This window comes from Delphinus delphis, chromosome 15, assembly GCF_949987515.2.
Source record: "Delphinus delphis chromosome 15, mDelDel1.2, whole genome shotgun sequence".
NCBI lineage: Eukaryota > Metazoa > Chordata > Mammalia > Artiodactyla > Delphinidae > Delphinus > Delphinus delphis.
Window position 1 is genome coordinate 66,152,810 of NC_082697.1, and position 16,566 is coordinate 66,169,375.

Sequence of the window (16,566 nt, forward strand, 5' to 3'; positions counted from 1 at the left end):
CAGGCAAATCAATGTAACCCAAGTGTCCTATAGAAAAAATAAGCCTCTTATGACTGAGGCAGCCTCTTAGCCTAGGAGGGACGGCACATTCTGTCGAGAATATCTGCAGCCCCTTTTGCATTAACAGCAGGACCTCCAGGCCACCAAGACACTGTGGGCCTGTGGAGATAACTGCAGTAACAAAAAATCAATTGATTATGGGCAAGACAATGTAAAAAGACAAATGTAAAATTTGAAATAGATCAATAAAAGGCATCTTACAATAAATATTCACAACTCTGGGTGCATGTGATAAAGACACTGATGCTTGTGTATGTCTCCGTCTTAGAAAACTGGGTAATACTTGAATGAGAGATAACCAAGTTGATTTGAGTAAATAAATATTATATTGATAACAATGTTAATTCTAAATTATATTAATTTTTCCTCTTCAATCTTGGAATAACTTCATGTTTTTCAGTCTTGCCTTAAGTCATTTAGGAGTGTGTGTGTGTGTGTGTGTTAGAGTGAAGGGTAGAGAATAGATGAGCGATTCTTCCTTAGAAGAACTCCAGGTATATACAAAGAGAGTGGAGGCCCTTTCTTGGTAATCTGAGCCATTTCCTAGTCAGGGATGGGGTCAGAACCAAGACCAGGGCTATGTGCTTTCAGATCAACTTGTGAGTAAAAGCAGTTTCTCAAGTTTCTCTCTTTTTTTTTCCAATGGACAATTTACCTTGAATCCACCCCACAAAAAGTCACTCTGTCACTCTTTCTTTAGAACCCACTAGAAAGCCAATATAACATACCTTCTGGAGTCTAGAAACCCCATAGAGTAGAGGGAGATTTCTCCAATGAGGGCATAATCTGGCACCATCATGGCCACTGTCCGAAACAAGGCCTGGAAAAGAAACAGCCCTCTAAAAATAAGATTTCATGTAAAGAACCTAAACACATAAGGTGAAAATGGGGGAAGGTACATCTACAGAGGCAAAGAGAAGTAACATGATCATTCAGACCACCCAGTGACAATCAAGGAAAGGAGGGCTGGAGGACAAATCAGTGCAAAAGGACTGTCTTTACTGGACAGATCCACTGCTCCATGAACCTCCCCACTAGCCTTGTCCAGGTACATGTGTCACATTGGGTCCCTCAGTGGTTGTGTGGAAGGCCTTAGGTGCTGGTATCCTGGCAACACCTCATCCTCCTATGCCAAATGAGCATCATTCAACTATTGGAGCTTTCCGGTGTTCAGTGTAGACAGTAGAAGTCATTCAGGGATGCAGGATAATAATGTATCAGGAGAATCCTGAAGTCAGACAAATCTTGATTTGGGTCCTTGCTCTGCTAGCTACTAACTGTGGATAAGTTATGCAACCCCTCTAGACCTCAGGTCCTTCATCTCAAACTGTACTAACAACTGTGTCCTCTTCATAGTTCTCATGAGAACAAATGATCCTATGTAAGTGAAGTGCTTAAAAAGGTGTGTGGCACATAGTGAGGGCTCAATAAACATCAGCTATTGTTTCTAGTATCTTGGATCTAATATCTTAGATCTTAGAGGAGAAGTGACTTGCCCAAGTCATGCAGTTAGAGGTAGAGCCAGGGCTAGAACCCAGGCTTCCTGACACCAACCCTGGGTACCTTCTACTATGCCACACTGTCTCATGAAAGTTGTTTGTGCAGATCTAACGTGGTTGTTGGCTGGGAGGGGGTGCAGGGGGGAGTTACGTCAACTGGGCACTCTAAAACGAGAAATGTGGGTCCAAATTCTACTTTGGTGTCCCTGGCCTATGCTGACCTAGAGAGGAAGAGTCACCCTTAGGGATCTCTCTGACTTCTTTTCCATTCCCAAGGAGGAGGAGGAGTGGCTTGTCTGAATTAGATTCCAGGGAACGAATCAGAATGTGCTTCTAGCAGCTGGAGCATCATGTACTAAAGTCAGCGAATGTCGGTTTTGTCCAGGTCTCTCTTACGTCTTTCACGCAAGGGAATGGAGCAATAACTTGAGAGGAAATCCATAAAGAAGCAGGCCTAGAATTTTCCCTCTGGTTGCTCTTTTCATGCAGTTGGGGTGCTAGGTGCTCTTCCCACAGGTGAAGACCCATTCATCTTGCACTTTGTGGTTTTTCCTTCCATGAGAGCAGCATGCTAAGGTCATCTAGTGCCTGTTCCCTTAAGATGGCCTGGTTGGAATTCTCTCTCTCCCCCTTCAGAGGCACTTGCCTCCTCCCACTAGCAGCAGGGCCAATGCTTATTGCCACAGCTGTAGCTCAGGCCAGCTCAGCAGTAGGTACTAGGGACATACAAGCTCTCTTGTTCTCTCTCTAGCTGGTTGGAACAGCCTGCTTTGGTGTGGACACCACTTAGGTCTAACCAGCTTAGCTCCACGTGCTCTAGTCTTGGTCTACCAGCGTTCTCTGTGTTGAACTTTGATGCTCTCTTATAAGCAGATCTGTTTTATTTGGCCTACAGTGATTTTTTTTTTTTTTTTTTTTGCATTGAGACAGGATCTAAAAATAAGATTTCATGTAAAAATCCAAATTTCTGGCTTTTCCTGAAAAATGAGAAGATCTGACAATTCCTGCTTGGCAACAGTAGGCTGGGGCTAAGTAGGGGCTGCTGCCTCTAGATGGGGCATTTGTCAGAGTCCCTACCAGGCCCAGCTGGCTTTTCTCATTTATATTAACTGTCTGACCCCTGTAGACAACAGAAATAGTGATACTTCTTCCAGTGATCATTGTTGCCTCTTTGCCATTGGTTACTATGTATATATTTCCTCCCATCTCATGAGACCTAGTTGGGGAGATGGTGGAGTTCTGAAGCCAAGTAACGTCTTTACTTCTCACAGCTGAAAAATGTCAACAGGTCCCATCATTTGGCTTCTCTGTGAGACCCTCGGGTACTTCCGAAGGTTTCTATACCATAAAGTACACCCAGTAGTTACGCACTCAGTATTTACCTTGAGGTTATCTGGCAGCTCAGCCCTGCCAGCATACCCAGGGTTCATGGTGATGAAGACAGCACAGGTTGGGTTCAGAGAGAGCTCAGTGCCTTCAAAGATGAACGTCTTTAGCTTCCGGATAATGGCTTGTTGAATGCTGAGAATCTGCTGAGCTACCACAGAGAGCACTTCTACCTGGAGTGAGAATGGCTGGTTGATTTGAGCTCCTGCTTCTGACAGCCACCAACCCCACTGTGCCAAAGTACCCTTCACTTAGCAAAGAAAGAACCCCATCACCTGAGAATAAGACCTTCACATTCAAAATTAGGAGCACGATTTAGGGTTTTGGTAAAGGAAAGGAAAATTGGTGTGTATATGCATGCATACATGTGCACATGTGTGTGTGTGTGAGTAGTTTCCAGAGTATCTTATCTTTGTCTTACCTTTGTTCCAGCACCTAGCATAATGCTTCACCCACAGTATGTGTTTATTGGTTCAAGTTGCATGTTTACATTTCCTAATCTCGATTCCCTACCCAAATAGAATTAACCACCCCCTCTTTTGTGATGACTCCTCTGTACCACTGCTATAGACTTCTCTCATATTCTATTTGTATCGTTTAATTTTTATGTCCCTTTGCTAGACTGTAACAGTCTAGAGGGCAAAACCATTTTTTGCTCATCTTTGTATCATGCACACATGCAGAGTATCTGACATAGAGCAGCTGCTCAATAAATTTTTGAATGAGCGAGTGAGGGAATCAATTTGGTGAGAATGTTTATGTGTATAAAATATGCATTTTGTCTCCTTGGGGCTGTTTTTGTTTGGTTCATTGAGTACTTACTCTGTGCAAAGGGCCTTAGAGGAGACATAAGTCCCTGTCACTGAGGAACTGAGAGCCCAGAAAAAAGTCCCTGCATGTCCAAACCCTCCATTCAGTAGCCCAGTAGCAGAGTTACCTCAATCCTGTTGAACTCATCAAAGCAGGCCCATGCTCCAGCCTGGGCCAGCCCTTTGAAGAACTTCCCCATGGCTTTGTAATCTAGACCATCTGAGCAGTTGAAGACCACACACTAGAGAGAGGGAGGATGTGGGCACCGTTCAGGATGGGTTTCCTCCCATCTGAACCACCCTGCACCATGAAACAGAGGTGGGGCTCCCCTCTTCCTGTTTCACTGAAGGAGGTGGAGCCCCACTCTGCCTGTTACTCTGAGCCATCTTGAACTTCATGCCAATTCCCCTGGACAGGGGTCCACAGAGGGTTGGGAAAAAGAGTGTGCGGATGGACAGCATTTCCCTACCTGCTTGGCCAAAGCTCTGGCTAGATCTTTGGTGGTTTCTGTCTTGCCTGTCCCAGCTGGACCCTCTGGGGCTCCTCCAAGGTTCAGCTTCAAAGCCCCCATCAGTGTCCTAAGGAGAAGAGAATGCGAACTCAGTGCCAAGTCCTAAGGCACAGGAAAGAAATTTGCTTTTGGTTTATTTTGTTTTGACTCAGACAAGTAATTAAATATTTTTCCCTGATTATATGAGCAATACATCATCATTGTAAAAAGTTCTATTTTACTCAGTGTTGTAACCTCGGTGCCTGGTACATGGGTGACACCTATAAGCATTTGTTTGAATGAAGGATTGAATGGATAAATGAATATATACTTACTAAATGAATCAAAGAAAAGTAAAAAATCCTCATAAACTCCACATTCCAAAGATCACCAATGCCAATGGAATGATGGAAAATAAATATATTTCTCCCACTAGGTTATGAACTCTTGAGTTCAGGACCCATATTTGATTCAGTTCCATATGGCAGGCACAAGATAAATGCTAGAAATGAATGATGTGTGAACTGTGGTTCCACAGCCCCTTGTATGAGCCTCTATAATTTCAGTTAACACACTTTCTTGTTATCACCTGAGGGTGTGTCTCTCCCCCACCCCATTAAGTTGAGGGTTCCTGGAGGTCATACATCATGCACAGGAAAGTTCAAGAAATGGTTGTTGAACAATGAGTGGAATAGATAAATGAATGAAGAACAGAAATCATAGAACATAGAAAACACGTGACTGAGGACTCTGAAATTTAAAAAATACTCAAGTACTATTTTTATAATTAAAAAAATTCTACTCTAAGGAATGTATAAAATCAAAGAAAAATCTAAACATCACAAAATTGACAAGTTCACAAAGTCCAGATTTCTAAAGTTATAAATTCCAAGCAAAGTGGCAAAGCACTCTGCTGAGCACAGAATGGCCATACCTCTTCATCAGACTGGGTGGCAGAGCTCCGAGACTCCTTGCCTGGGTCCTTTACCTGGCCCCTTTTTTATCTCTGGCCATGGGATCTCCAGGCACCATCTTGATCCCTGCCACTGGAGACCTTTCTACTTAAGCACTGTGCCATTTTCAAGGAGAGACAACAACGTGCTAATTGTTGGTTTGAACACATTAATTTACATTAGATTAGGACTCCTACTGGGTTCTCATTTCTGGCCTAAGGCCCAGTTTCCATGCCCATCTGTGGGACCATGGTGATGAAGGGAAAAATTCTAAAATCTGAGAAACTAAAATATAGACGGTGAAGGTAACAAACTCAAGATGCTCTAACCTTCTTCCCCAGGTTTTCCTTTTGGAATTCTCTATTCACCCTTCAGAGTTTACCTGTAGCAGCGGTCAGTGAGGGGCGTAATCACCAGCCGGGAGGAGTTTCCCAGGTACTCATAGCCGTATAAGGCTTCTGTAGTGATCATCTTCACCTGTACATCCTTGGCATCCCAGTAGTAGCGCAGTTGGGAGATCCACTGGAAATCATTCAGGTCACAGACACTGTCTTCAGATAACTTGGCGACCACATCACGAGCTGTGGGGACACAGACGTGGAAACACACACTTGCAGAGCCATCAGCATCCTCCCGTCTTCATGGATTCCTCAGAAGGGTCTAACTGAGGATGTCATCAAGGCCACCCCTCACTATCTCGACAATTTTAGGCTCAACTATCCTCCTCGCCCATCCCCAAACTTCAAGCAACATCTGTATTTATGTATTATATAAATTTATAGTATTAGCTACTGTTATCATTCCCAAACTCTTGGGAGGCTGAACCAGAGGGGTTTGCAATATGTAGTTGCCCCAAATGCTATCTTATCCCCAGTGTGACCCTTTTGGCCCTGTTCCAGGCCTCTTGAGAACACCATCTGCCTTGCCTGATACAGTTAGCAAGGGCAGGGGTCCCATGAATCCTTGTTAGATGTATTCTTTCCATGAAGGGGGGTGTCTGAGAAACTAACTAGGAGATACATTTCTAGGTTTTCTCCTTTCTGTCATGGGATTGTGAGCCTAATTTACTTTTCTCACAGTGATGGGAGCCCTGAAGTTGATGAATGGGCGTAAGTTTATGAGAATCATTCATTATTTTTTAGGTAACTCACAGGGCAAGTGCTATTGTGATCTTAGAACTAGTAGAGCAGCTTGAAATCAGGATTTCAGAAATATAACTTTGCAAAGGGACACTTCTGTAAGTCTACTGCCTCTCTGTGAGAGAAATCTTTATTACAGTAAAATCCAAAACCCTACAGAGAAGAGTCCTTGCAGAAGATTACACCAACAGCTCTTCCATTCACCCCAAGGAATTTAATTCCACACCAGATTCCTGGGAGAACCCAGAGAGTGGTGGCAGGAGCAGGGTATGTGTGAGAGATCCAGGAAGGTGAATCTCAAGGCACTTCGTTGTGGATACCTTCCCTATGCAGTGCATGTTCATGTGTTTGTGCATGAATGTGTGTGTGTGTGTGTGTGTGTGTGTGTGTGTGTGTGTAAACCCAACCACTCTGAGGTATCCTGGGCAGTAACCATGCTTGCACTTGTTACTCCTACCAGTTAAATACGTAGCCAGATGAAGATCACCTTCTGCCTTGTCTCCTCCGGATTTTATGCTAGTCTATCCAAATGAAATCAGATTGAAATGAGCATCAGGGATTGAAATGAGCATCAGGGAGTTCCCTGGTGGCCTAGTGGTTAGGATTCCAGGCTTTCACTCCCGTGGCCCAGGTTCAATCCCTGGTCAGGGAACTGAGGTCCCACAAGCCGTGTGGCCAAAAAAGAAATGAGCATCAGCCTCACAGAGAGTGAGATGCATGAACTGCCAGTAGGAAGTTGGGTATGTAAGCAAAAGAGACACTGTTCCCAGGCAACAAGTTTGGTCCAGCCCTAGTTTCCTTGGTGATGAGGGCGTGACGGTGTGGGGGTTGTTTGCTCTACATAAAGACCCTGGTTCTTCTTCCTCCTTTCCTCCTTCTCTCCTTCTCTCTCTCTCTCTCTTTTCTAGGAAGAGCTGGAAGGCATCCTCTCTTACCCATTCCCTCCCTGCATCACTGCCCATTTCCAGTCTCTGGGTTTGGAATCAGACATAAGTTCAAATTACAAAAGCATCTCTGCTACTTACTAGCTGTGTGCCTCTCAGCAAGTTATTTGCCTCTATAAACCTCAGGCTCTTAATCTGTGAAATGTGTATGAAAACAAGACAATGTATATAAAGCACTTAGCACAAAGCTTGGCACCAAGTAAGTATTCAAAAATGTTCATTAAGATCAGTACAGGGAAATCGATCCGAGTTGGTAAGTCTCAGAAACGTTGGGGATGGGAGGGGAAAACATAAGATGGAGATACACAGAAGCACTGACTCCTCTCCTTACCCCCTCACTTACTTTCAGTTGGAGAAGCTTCTTCCTAATGAGAAAAGGGACCTGAGTCATTCCATCCAGAAGGGAGAGAGGCAAGCCTGGCAGCTCTTACTGGACAGTCAGTAATGCGAGGGAAACCTCCTTGCTTACCGTGGACATCAATGACTGTGAGGGCCCCAAGGGTGAGTCGAGCCCCACTGCTCAGTTTTCCTCGCACCAGCTGGACAATCTGTGCAATCTGATCATTGCTCTTTTTCAGAAAATCCTAGCAGGGGAGTAAGATGGAACAATGGGTTAAACTGGATTCTCTTCTGGTAATCTCTTTTCTGGAATGACACCATCCACAACCCCATGGTCCAAACCAGACTCCTGGATGTCATCCCTCAAGCTCCCTTTCCCTCACCCCTAGTCATTAACATTGAGACAAATTTCAAATGCATTACGCTAACTGAAAGAATTCAGATTTGAAAGCCTAGATACTATATGATTCCATTTTATAATATTGTGGAAAAGACAAAACTATAGGGACAGAAAACAAAATGGTAGTTGTCAGAGGCTGAGAACAGGGGAAAGGGTTGACTACAAAGGGTATGAGGAAAATTTTAGGGTGTTTGGAACTATGTCTTGACTGTGATGGTGGTTACACGACTGTATGTGCTTGTCAAAATTCAGAGATGCACACTAAACGGCTTCCCTGGTGGCGCAGTGGTTGAGAGGCCACCTGCCGATGCAGGGGACACGGGTTTGTGCCCCGGTCTGGGAAGATCCCACATGCCGCGGAGCGGCTGGGCCCGTGAGCCATGGCCGCTGAGCCTGCGCGTCCGGAGCCTGTGCTCCGCAACGGGAGAGGCCACAAGAGTGAGAGGCCCGCGTACCGCAAAAAAAGAAAGAAATGCACACTAAAAAGGGTGAATTTTACTATATATAAATTAGGTAGTAAACCAGAATTAACAAAATACCTGAAACTCAGATTAAAATAGACAAAGGAGATATGAAAACTAAATGCATGTAAACATGTAATCCTGGATTGGATCCTGAACCAGGATGAGTATAAAAGGTTTATAGAATAGATAATAATATTGTATCAATGTTGATTTCCTGATTTGGATAATTGTACTGTGGTTATGTAAGATGTTAATATGTGGGGAATCTGGATGAAGAGTGTATGGGAATTCTTTGTATTATTTTTGCAATGTTATTTGCAGGTCTGACATTATTTCAAAATAAAGAGTTAAACAATAAAAATGAATTAAAAATGGGACTTCCCTGGTGGTGCAGTGGTTAAGAATCCGCCTGCCAACGTAGGGTACACAGGTTTGAGCCCTGGTCTGGGAAGATCCCACATGCCACAGAGCAACTAAGCCTGTGCGCCACAGCTACTGAGCCTGCGCTCTAGAGCCTGCGAGCCACAACTACTGAGCCCATGTGCCTAGAGCCCGTGCTCCGCAATAAGAGAAGCCACCACAAAAGTCCCCGCACTCCAACGAAGAGTAGACTCTGCTCACCGCAACTAGAGAAAGCCCACACGCAGCAACAAAGACCCAACACAGCCAAAAATAAATAAATAAATAAATAAATAAAAACTGAAAAAAAAAAAAAAAGAATTAAAAATAAGTGAGACCACCCTAGGCTCACCTCATTTTCCCCACTTTCCTGTTATGGTCTTCTTTGGCAAATGATTTTAACCCTCTGAGTCTCAGTCTCCTGATCTGTCAAATCCCAATAATTATAGCTATTCTTCAAGTGGTTTTGAGGATTAAGTAAGATAGTGTATGTAAAGCACTTGGCACAATGTCTGGTGTGAATAAAGCACCCAGTAAATAGTGGTGGTTGTTATTAATTATAATATCCGTAGTACATAGCAAAAAAAAAGCCTTTTTGATGTGCCCCCATCACCCTCGGCGTGTCTGTAAAGCCGCTGGTGATGGAACTGCCCCCTGCATCTCTCTTAACCACATGCATTCCACAGCAATTCTGGACCAAACTGCCTTCAGTTGCTGGAATGCACCGTACTTTTCATCGTCAGACTTTTGCACATTCTGGTCTCTCTCTCCTCTCTCTCCTCTCTCTCTCTCTCTCTCTCTCTCTTTCTCTCGGGAGTGCTTTCTCTTGTCCCTATTCATATTTTATGTCTCCTCTTAGACACTGTTTTTCTGGGAAATCTTCCCCTCTCTTTTCTCCTTCCTTCCCATGCTTTCTGGATCCCTGTACTTTCAGTATCATAGTTCTATAAAAGAGCCTTTTTATCTCCCCCCACTAGACTGTAAATCCGTGAGGACAGGGACCATGACTGTCTCATTCACCTCTAATTCCCTTTGCCTAGCAGCAAAGTCCCAGTTGCAACGTCAAACAAATATTTGTTAAATGAACAACGGGTAGATGGATGGATGGATAGCAATTCTGTACCAACACCTTTAGGATGCCAAGGCACATCATTCAGCATTCATTGTACTCCAGGGCTTGAGTGTGTGATGGGAAGCACTCTCCTCTTTTACAGGTAGGAAAACTGGGGCACAGAGATACAGTCACAAAAGTCAGAATTTTTTAGTGTTTCTGAGGTTTGAAATGATGTACATGAAAGCAGTTTGCACGTGTAAAGTGCAACACATCTTTTAGGAATTATCAACAAGATATCTGTAAAAAGTGAAACTTGGTCAAATACTAATGTTCTAATTTTAATGTATAAAGCAAAATATAGTAAATTAAAATATATTCTAGCCACAGGCAATCATATTGTATATAGGGGGAATAACAGGAATTCTGATGAGATAATCATGGGAAACTATACCATGGTAAAAATGTTGGGAATGGAGTTACCATGTAGTCAGTCAAAAAATATTTATTGAGCAACTACTATGTGCTTGACACTGCAATAACCCTCTGAGATATAATAGTGAGGCAAGGAGACATGCCCCCTGCCCTGTGGGGTTTATAGCCTAGGATCTAAGTACTGAATAATTTACTAGCATCTCATTTAACCCTTCACAGTAGTAAGGTGTGGTGCTACAATTCCTTCCATTTTATAGACAAGGAGACTGAGGTTCAGGTTATGTAGCTTGACCATGGTCACATATCTAACAGTTGGAGGTGTCAGAATTTGAACTCAAATCCATCCAGGTCTTGAACCCTCAAGTACAGGCATTGGTGGCAGAGTTAGCTGGAAATACGTGTGTCCGGATCTGAAGACAAGCAGGACCCGAGCATTCTTGGTCTCAAGAGAAAGCTGAAGGAAAAGCTGGAGATGGGTTAGTGTTGGACTGGAGGTGGTAAGAAGGGATATGGTGCAGGAAGAGTAGAGGAAAACAGGACCAGGTGGCTTCTTGGCCCAGGAAGAAGATGAGCAGTCTCTGCTGGTAGAAATTCTGCCAGGTTGACAATTGGAAGCAAAGGCTGAAGAAACAGGATACTGCAGCCTAGAATTTCCGTCTGGGAAGAAATGTGAGAGTTCTTATACTACAGAACTCCAGGACAGCCCTAATTCCCAAATCTCTGTCCCAAAGAGAACCCTGCCTTCTGTGACACCATGGGGCTGTTTATTTTTTTGTTTAGAAAAATGGCTACTCTAATTATATGTCATTCAAATCATAATCAAGCTCAAATCTCCTCTACAAGCTTCATGACAGGCTCACTTACCGGTAGGGTCTTTTCAACCAGGGCTTGGGAAACCTCCTGGGTCCAAAAGATGGAGGAGACACAGATAACCACCTGGCCAGGCCACTGCAAGACCCAGTGATTACGAGGGACCTGGGAAAGTGCAGTAGGGCACATTGTAGGGTCAGTTCATCTTATGTGAGTTAAACTGACTTCCTAAAAACAACTACCACCATTTTACCCCCTCAACAAAAACAAAATTCATCCCCAACATCCGAGGCTACAAGGCTTGACATTTCTGGGATTATGGATTTATGTCTTCCTCCCTGAATTTTATGAAAAAGAAAAGGATCATCACCAACAATTTCATTAACTCTGTCGCCTATAAGTTGTCACTTGCCAGCTACCTCTACAAGGATTAAGTTATGACCTGCTGCAGCTGCTGACCTTCAACACCCCCTGCAAGGAGTTCAGGGTGGAGATCAGGAATGAGGCACTCTGTGCTCTGGGAAAAACTGGCAGAACAGGTCTTCAGATAATTAGATATTTTCAGGAAACCATTTTATGAGCCCAATTCTTGCATCTCCTCGTATCTAGGAAAGCACTAAAACCCTTCATGGTGACATCTGCTCCTCGTGACTAGCAGCGACCTTCACGAGACCAGCAGCAACCTTTTGCAAAAAATATGTGATGATTGCATGTACTCCCCCTTCACCAAAATCCCATATACACTGACCTTCCCCCCTACATCTTTGGAGCATTTTCTGAGAGATATCTGAAATGCTGTCTCCCAGTCTATAGTCCTCATTTTGCCCCAAATAAAACTTAACTCACAACTCTCATGTCGTGCATTTTTTTTTCAGTCAACAACTCCTTTCTTTTTTTTCCTTTAATGCTCCCATCCAGGGATTTTACATAGTTATAATCAAGGTGTTGTTCAGAAGGTATTTATATAACTACTCCTTTTGATAGCTACATAACATTGCAGTACTGCCCCACGATTTTCTTAGCCATGACCGCCCTAACTTTTTTTAAACTATAGATAGGGAAATTATAGCCTGAGGGACAAATATGGCCATATCTGTTTTTGTAAATAAAGTTATACTGTAATACAGCCACGCCCCCTGCTGAATCCATCATCCAAGGCTGCTTTTCTATTAGAAAGGCAAGGATAAATAGTTGTGCCTGGTGTATATTGCCTGCACAGCTGAAAACATTTACTATCTGGTCTTTTACAGAAAAAGTTTGCTGTGTCTGGCTACAGATGCAATTGCATGAAATAACTTCATACAGGTAGCCGTTTTTCTTTAACTTAATTTTTGATTTGTAATATGTCATGGGACAAAGGACTGGTCTTTCATTTACAAGGCAAATACTACTGAGAGGGGCAGCAGGGTCAGTCCTTGGTACTTAGTGGGAAGGTGTTAATTGAATACCCCTTTTTTTGATGGAAAAAGTCCTGGGGATAGGGGTGGGGGCCCCAAAGTGAGGAGCACCTAAAGTAGAGGAGACTAAATATCTAGTCTGCCAACATTAACCTTGCTGGGAGCTGGCTAAAGAGTAATTGCAACAGGTTCTTTTCCCTTAGGCCTTCTGTTACACAGGTCACCTAAAGCTTTGGGAGCTTAATGAGTTGTGCCCTTCAGGGCATGTGTAATGTTAAAAAAGCCTGGGGGAGGGGATGCTTAATTGGGGAGGGGCTCTAAATAAACCGCTTGCCATCAATTATTTTCACAGAAAGGACTGCCCCACAGCAAACAAAGGGTTCTGGCTCACAGGCTATGCTAGTGTCTGCTGCTTCTAACTGCGAACATTTTATATTCAGAAATACATAGACTGCCCCAGGATTTACAGGGAAAGGAGAAAGAGGCACAGAGGGGTCAGGTGTTACTCAGCAGGAGAGGGGTGGGTTTTAGCAGAAGACAGGCTTCCATTTAACCTTGTCCCCAAAGTTCTTGTTGGTGTACCAACACCCTGGCATGTGTACCCCAATTTTCATTTACCTGGACATATGCTTCAATCCCAAGTCTAATAACTTCCTTCATACTGGCAAGCATCATCTGTTCCACCTGCTGGAGCCATCTTTCCACCATGCCCTGTGGGTTGAGACAGACAGAGAGGCAGTAACAGTTAGCCAAGCCTGGAGGGAGGGACCATGGGCAGAAGCCAGCTTTCTCTCTGGACAGAGCTGGAGGGAGGCCAAAGGTTTGCACACCTTTAAGCCAGTATTCTTTAACTATTGGTTTTACACTTATTTACTGTATTCTAAGAAGTGTATGTCTCAAAAAAGGGGCAATAGGGAGTTTTTAACATGCACTTCTTTCATATCATTTTCTGGAAGACAACTGTAAATAAAGTTATTTATGTCTCTCTCAGGAGACAAATGACACATTTACACTTCAGTTTGAGAAATAAAACATTGCCTCTGCCATATCAGTGATCAAAAGATGCTGCAGCCATCAGTGACTGCAGCCGCCACCTCCCAAAGTGAGCTGGTGAGCCCTGAGGGAACTCAGGATGAGAGAACACAGGATGCTGGCCCCAGACAGCTGACGCGCATATCAAAGGAATGATTTCAGTGAGCCTAGACTTCTGCATTTTCCCATCCATAGAAACGCACTAAATTCCTTAACTTGAGATATCTGGTTTTCTTTAATTAACAATAATCTTTTGAAGTTCGGACTACCTGCCCTTTGTTGCAAAACTCCTATATATCTCCCCTCCTTGCCTCCTCCAAGCCGTTTTCTCAGGGTTACTTGAGATGCTGCCTCTCCAGCTTCAAGTCCTAAGAATGTCCGCTGAACAAAACACACCTTTAACGTTTAGGTTGTGCATTTTTTTTTTAGTTGACAAGTTCATAAAATAAGTTGCTCATTTCTAATTGAACAGTTCTAATTCTTGCATTATTCCAGTGGTCCCCAAACTTTGCTGTGCACTGGAATCATCTGGAGATCTTTAAAAATTATGGATGCCTGACTCCCACTCCCAGACATTCTGATTTAATTGGTATGGGATGCAAGCAGGGCATTTGGATTTTTTTAAAGCTCTACAGGTAATTTGAATGTGCAGCATATTATTCAGTGTTAGAATCTCAGGCAACTGTACCTGCTGACCTCAGGTGCTCGTGAGCTAGCTGGTGTCTGGTTTTAAGGTATGATCCCTGGTTGCTGCAACTTAAATGTGTGGGTGGCAAAAACGGCAAGGCAAGAGTACTTGTCTATTTCTACGCTGGGTGCTGTCGTATTCAGCAAGAGTGGAAGTAACTTACATTTTACTCATTCGATAAGGGCACATGTATGAAAAATCTGAGTTAAATGGCATTAATTCCATGAAATATTATTGAAACACCTGCCCTTTAAACACCTTTAAAAACACCTGCCCCATCTGACCAGATCTCTTTAAAGTGGGCTCTGCTCACGGGGATTTAAACAGCATTAGTTGTTGGATCTGATTCCTGCTGCTGCCTCCACATCAAGTTCGGTTGAAATCCTTCCACAAATTTAGGATGCCATGTGAATTGCAGTATAATCTCCATCTTAGAGATGAGCAAGTAGACTCAGAAAGATTAGTTCCCCAAAGTCACCCGTCATTAAGTTGTGTAATCTAAGTGTTCCACACCCAGGCAATCTGGAACCAGAGTTCAAATGTTTAACCAACATACAATCTGCCTCTCTCTGTTTCACTCTGTTATGACGATAAGAACCAAAAATGGGTAAGTGGAGTTACTTTGGCTTCAGCTGGGGAGATTTTCTGTTTGAATGGAACGATTTCTTTTTCTGAGCTGATCATGCCCACAATCTCCATGCTGTCTGTAAACTCCAGCTTGGCAATTCCTTCAAAGCACTTCTTCAAGTGTGGTTGAACTCGGAGGGGGTCCTTTGTCTCTGACAAGATCTCCAACAGCTCATCATTTGATAGGAAGAAGAACCTATTGCAAAGCAAAGGAAGATGGCTACTGGAATCTCTTCTAAGAGCTTCTTTTTCCAACAAGGTGATACTCCCCAACAGGTAGATGACACTCGCGTGAATGCCAGCTACTTCTAGAGTCTTATCTAAGGCCCACTCCTCTTCACCATTTTTCATCTAGGGCATAGAAGGTGGAGATGGTTTTGACTCAGCAAAAGAAAGGAAGAAAGCTGGTATATGTGGATTTTATATGGCTGGGAGAGAGGGGTTGCTACCAGGTGAAAGAAACCTGGATAGAGCAGTGGTTCTTAACCTTGGCTGCACTTTAGAATCATCTGCAGAGGTTATAAAAAAAAAATTCCAATGCCAAGGTTCCACTTCCCAGAGATTGTAATATAACTGATCTGGGATTGGGTCTGGGAATTTGTATTTTTAAAACTCCCAGGCGAGGGGGCTTCCCTGGTGGCGCAGTGGTTGAGAGTCCACCTGCCGATGCAGGGGACGTGGGTTCGTGCCCTGGTCCGGGAAGATCCCACATGCCGTGGAGCAGCTGGGCCCGTGAGCCATGGCCGCTGGGCCTGTGCATCCGGAGCCTGTGCTCCGCAACGGGAGAGGCCACAACAGTGAGAGGCCTGTGCAAAAAAAAAAAAAAAAAAAAAAAAATTGCTTTCTAAGTTACACTAGCCACATTTCAAGCACTGGATAGCCACGTGTGGCTAAGGACTCAAACTGAGGTCTGTTTAACTCCAAAGTCCAGGCTCTTGAGTACTATGCCCCTCTAATTGGGTATTTGACCACGCTGGTTCCATTGGTGTCTATTCAACCTCACTCTAAATAGTGACCGTGAAGACACACCTTACCCCCGAGAGCTGTCTTTTGGGGAATGGAAAACCTAGAAAGAATATGGAATAGATGAGTAGAAGCTAACTCTCAGTATGAAAAAATGTAATTCTACCTATATATGGGTCAAGAGGGCAACTTCAAGCAAGAGAATGATGCTGAATACCTGGGGAAAAATAGTCTCTTCTTCTCCAAGTAGTCATTCAGCCCCTTCTGGATGTCCTCCAACAGAAGGTTGGCTTCTTGAAGCCTCTCAGCCATCCGTGGTTGGTCTGCTGCCACCAGAACCCTGGTATCTTTCACCTAGGTTCCATAAAAAAAGGTGATAATCATCACGGGGTTCCCAGATTCTGAGACTGGTTATTGTAATGAGTGTGCGACCAGCCTGTCAACTAATGACCCTCCTACCCTAATCGCCTCCTAATCCCACAAGGTTGACTGCTCATATAACATGACCCTCTTCCTCTGGCCATGGTTGACTGGGCTGGGGTTGGGCACCTGAAACCGACGAAGCCAATTATATTTTAACTTCTGGGATTGTGGAATTCAGACCACGACATTCTATACTAGTCTGCGCTGGTCCCTTGAACATTTGTTAAACAAGTGAGTAACTGAATACAGAGAATTAC

General features: G+C 43.7%; 1 protein-coding gene across 1 annotated transcript in view; it reads right to left on the reverse strand.

Moving 5' to 3' along the window:
* DNAH3 (dynein axonemal heavy chain 3) overlaps window positions 1-16,566 on the reverse strand; it is a 188,767-nt gene that overhangs the window by 92,827 nt on the left and 79,374 nt on the right. Inside the window, exons 23-32 of the mRNA XM_060033062.1 lie at window positions 16,104-16,240; window positions 14,918-15,119; window positions 13,195-13,287; window positions 11,234-11,344; window positions 7,751-7,865; window positions 5,581-5,779; window positions 4,225-4,333; window positions 3,883-3,996; window positions 2,942-3,118; window positions 789-880 (exon numbers count right to left, since the gene is read on the reverse strand). Coding sequence (XP_059889045.1) covers window positions 789-880; window positions 2,942-3,118; window positions 3,883-3,996; window positions 4,225-4,333; window positions 5,581-5,779; window positions 7,751-7,865; window positions 11,234-11,344; window positions 13,195-13,287; window positions 14,918-15,119; window positions 16,104-16,240 — 1,349 coding nt within the window. The remainder of the gene's footprint in view (window positions 1-788; window positions 881-2,941; window positions 3,119-3,882; window positions 3,997-4,224; window positions 4,334-5,580; window positions 5,780-7,750; window positions 7,866-11,233; window positions 11,345-13,194; window positions 13,288-14,917; window positions 15,120-16,103; window positions 16,241-16,566) is intronic.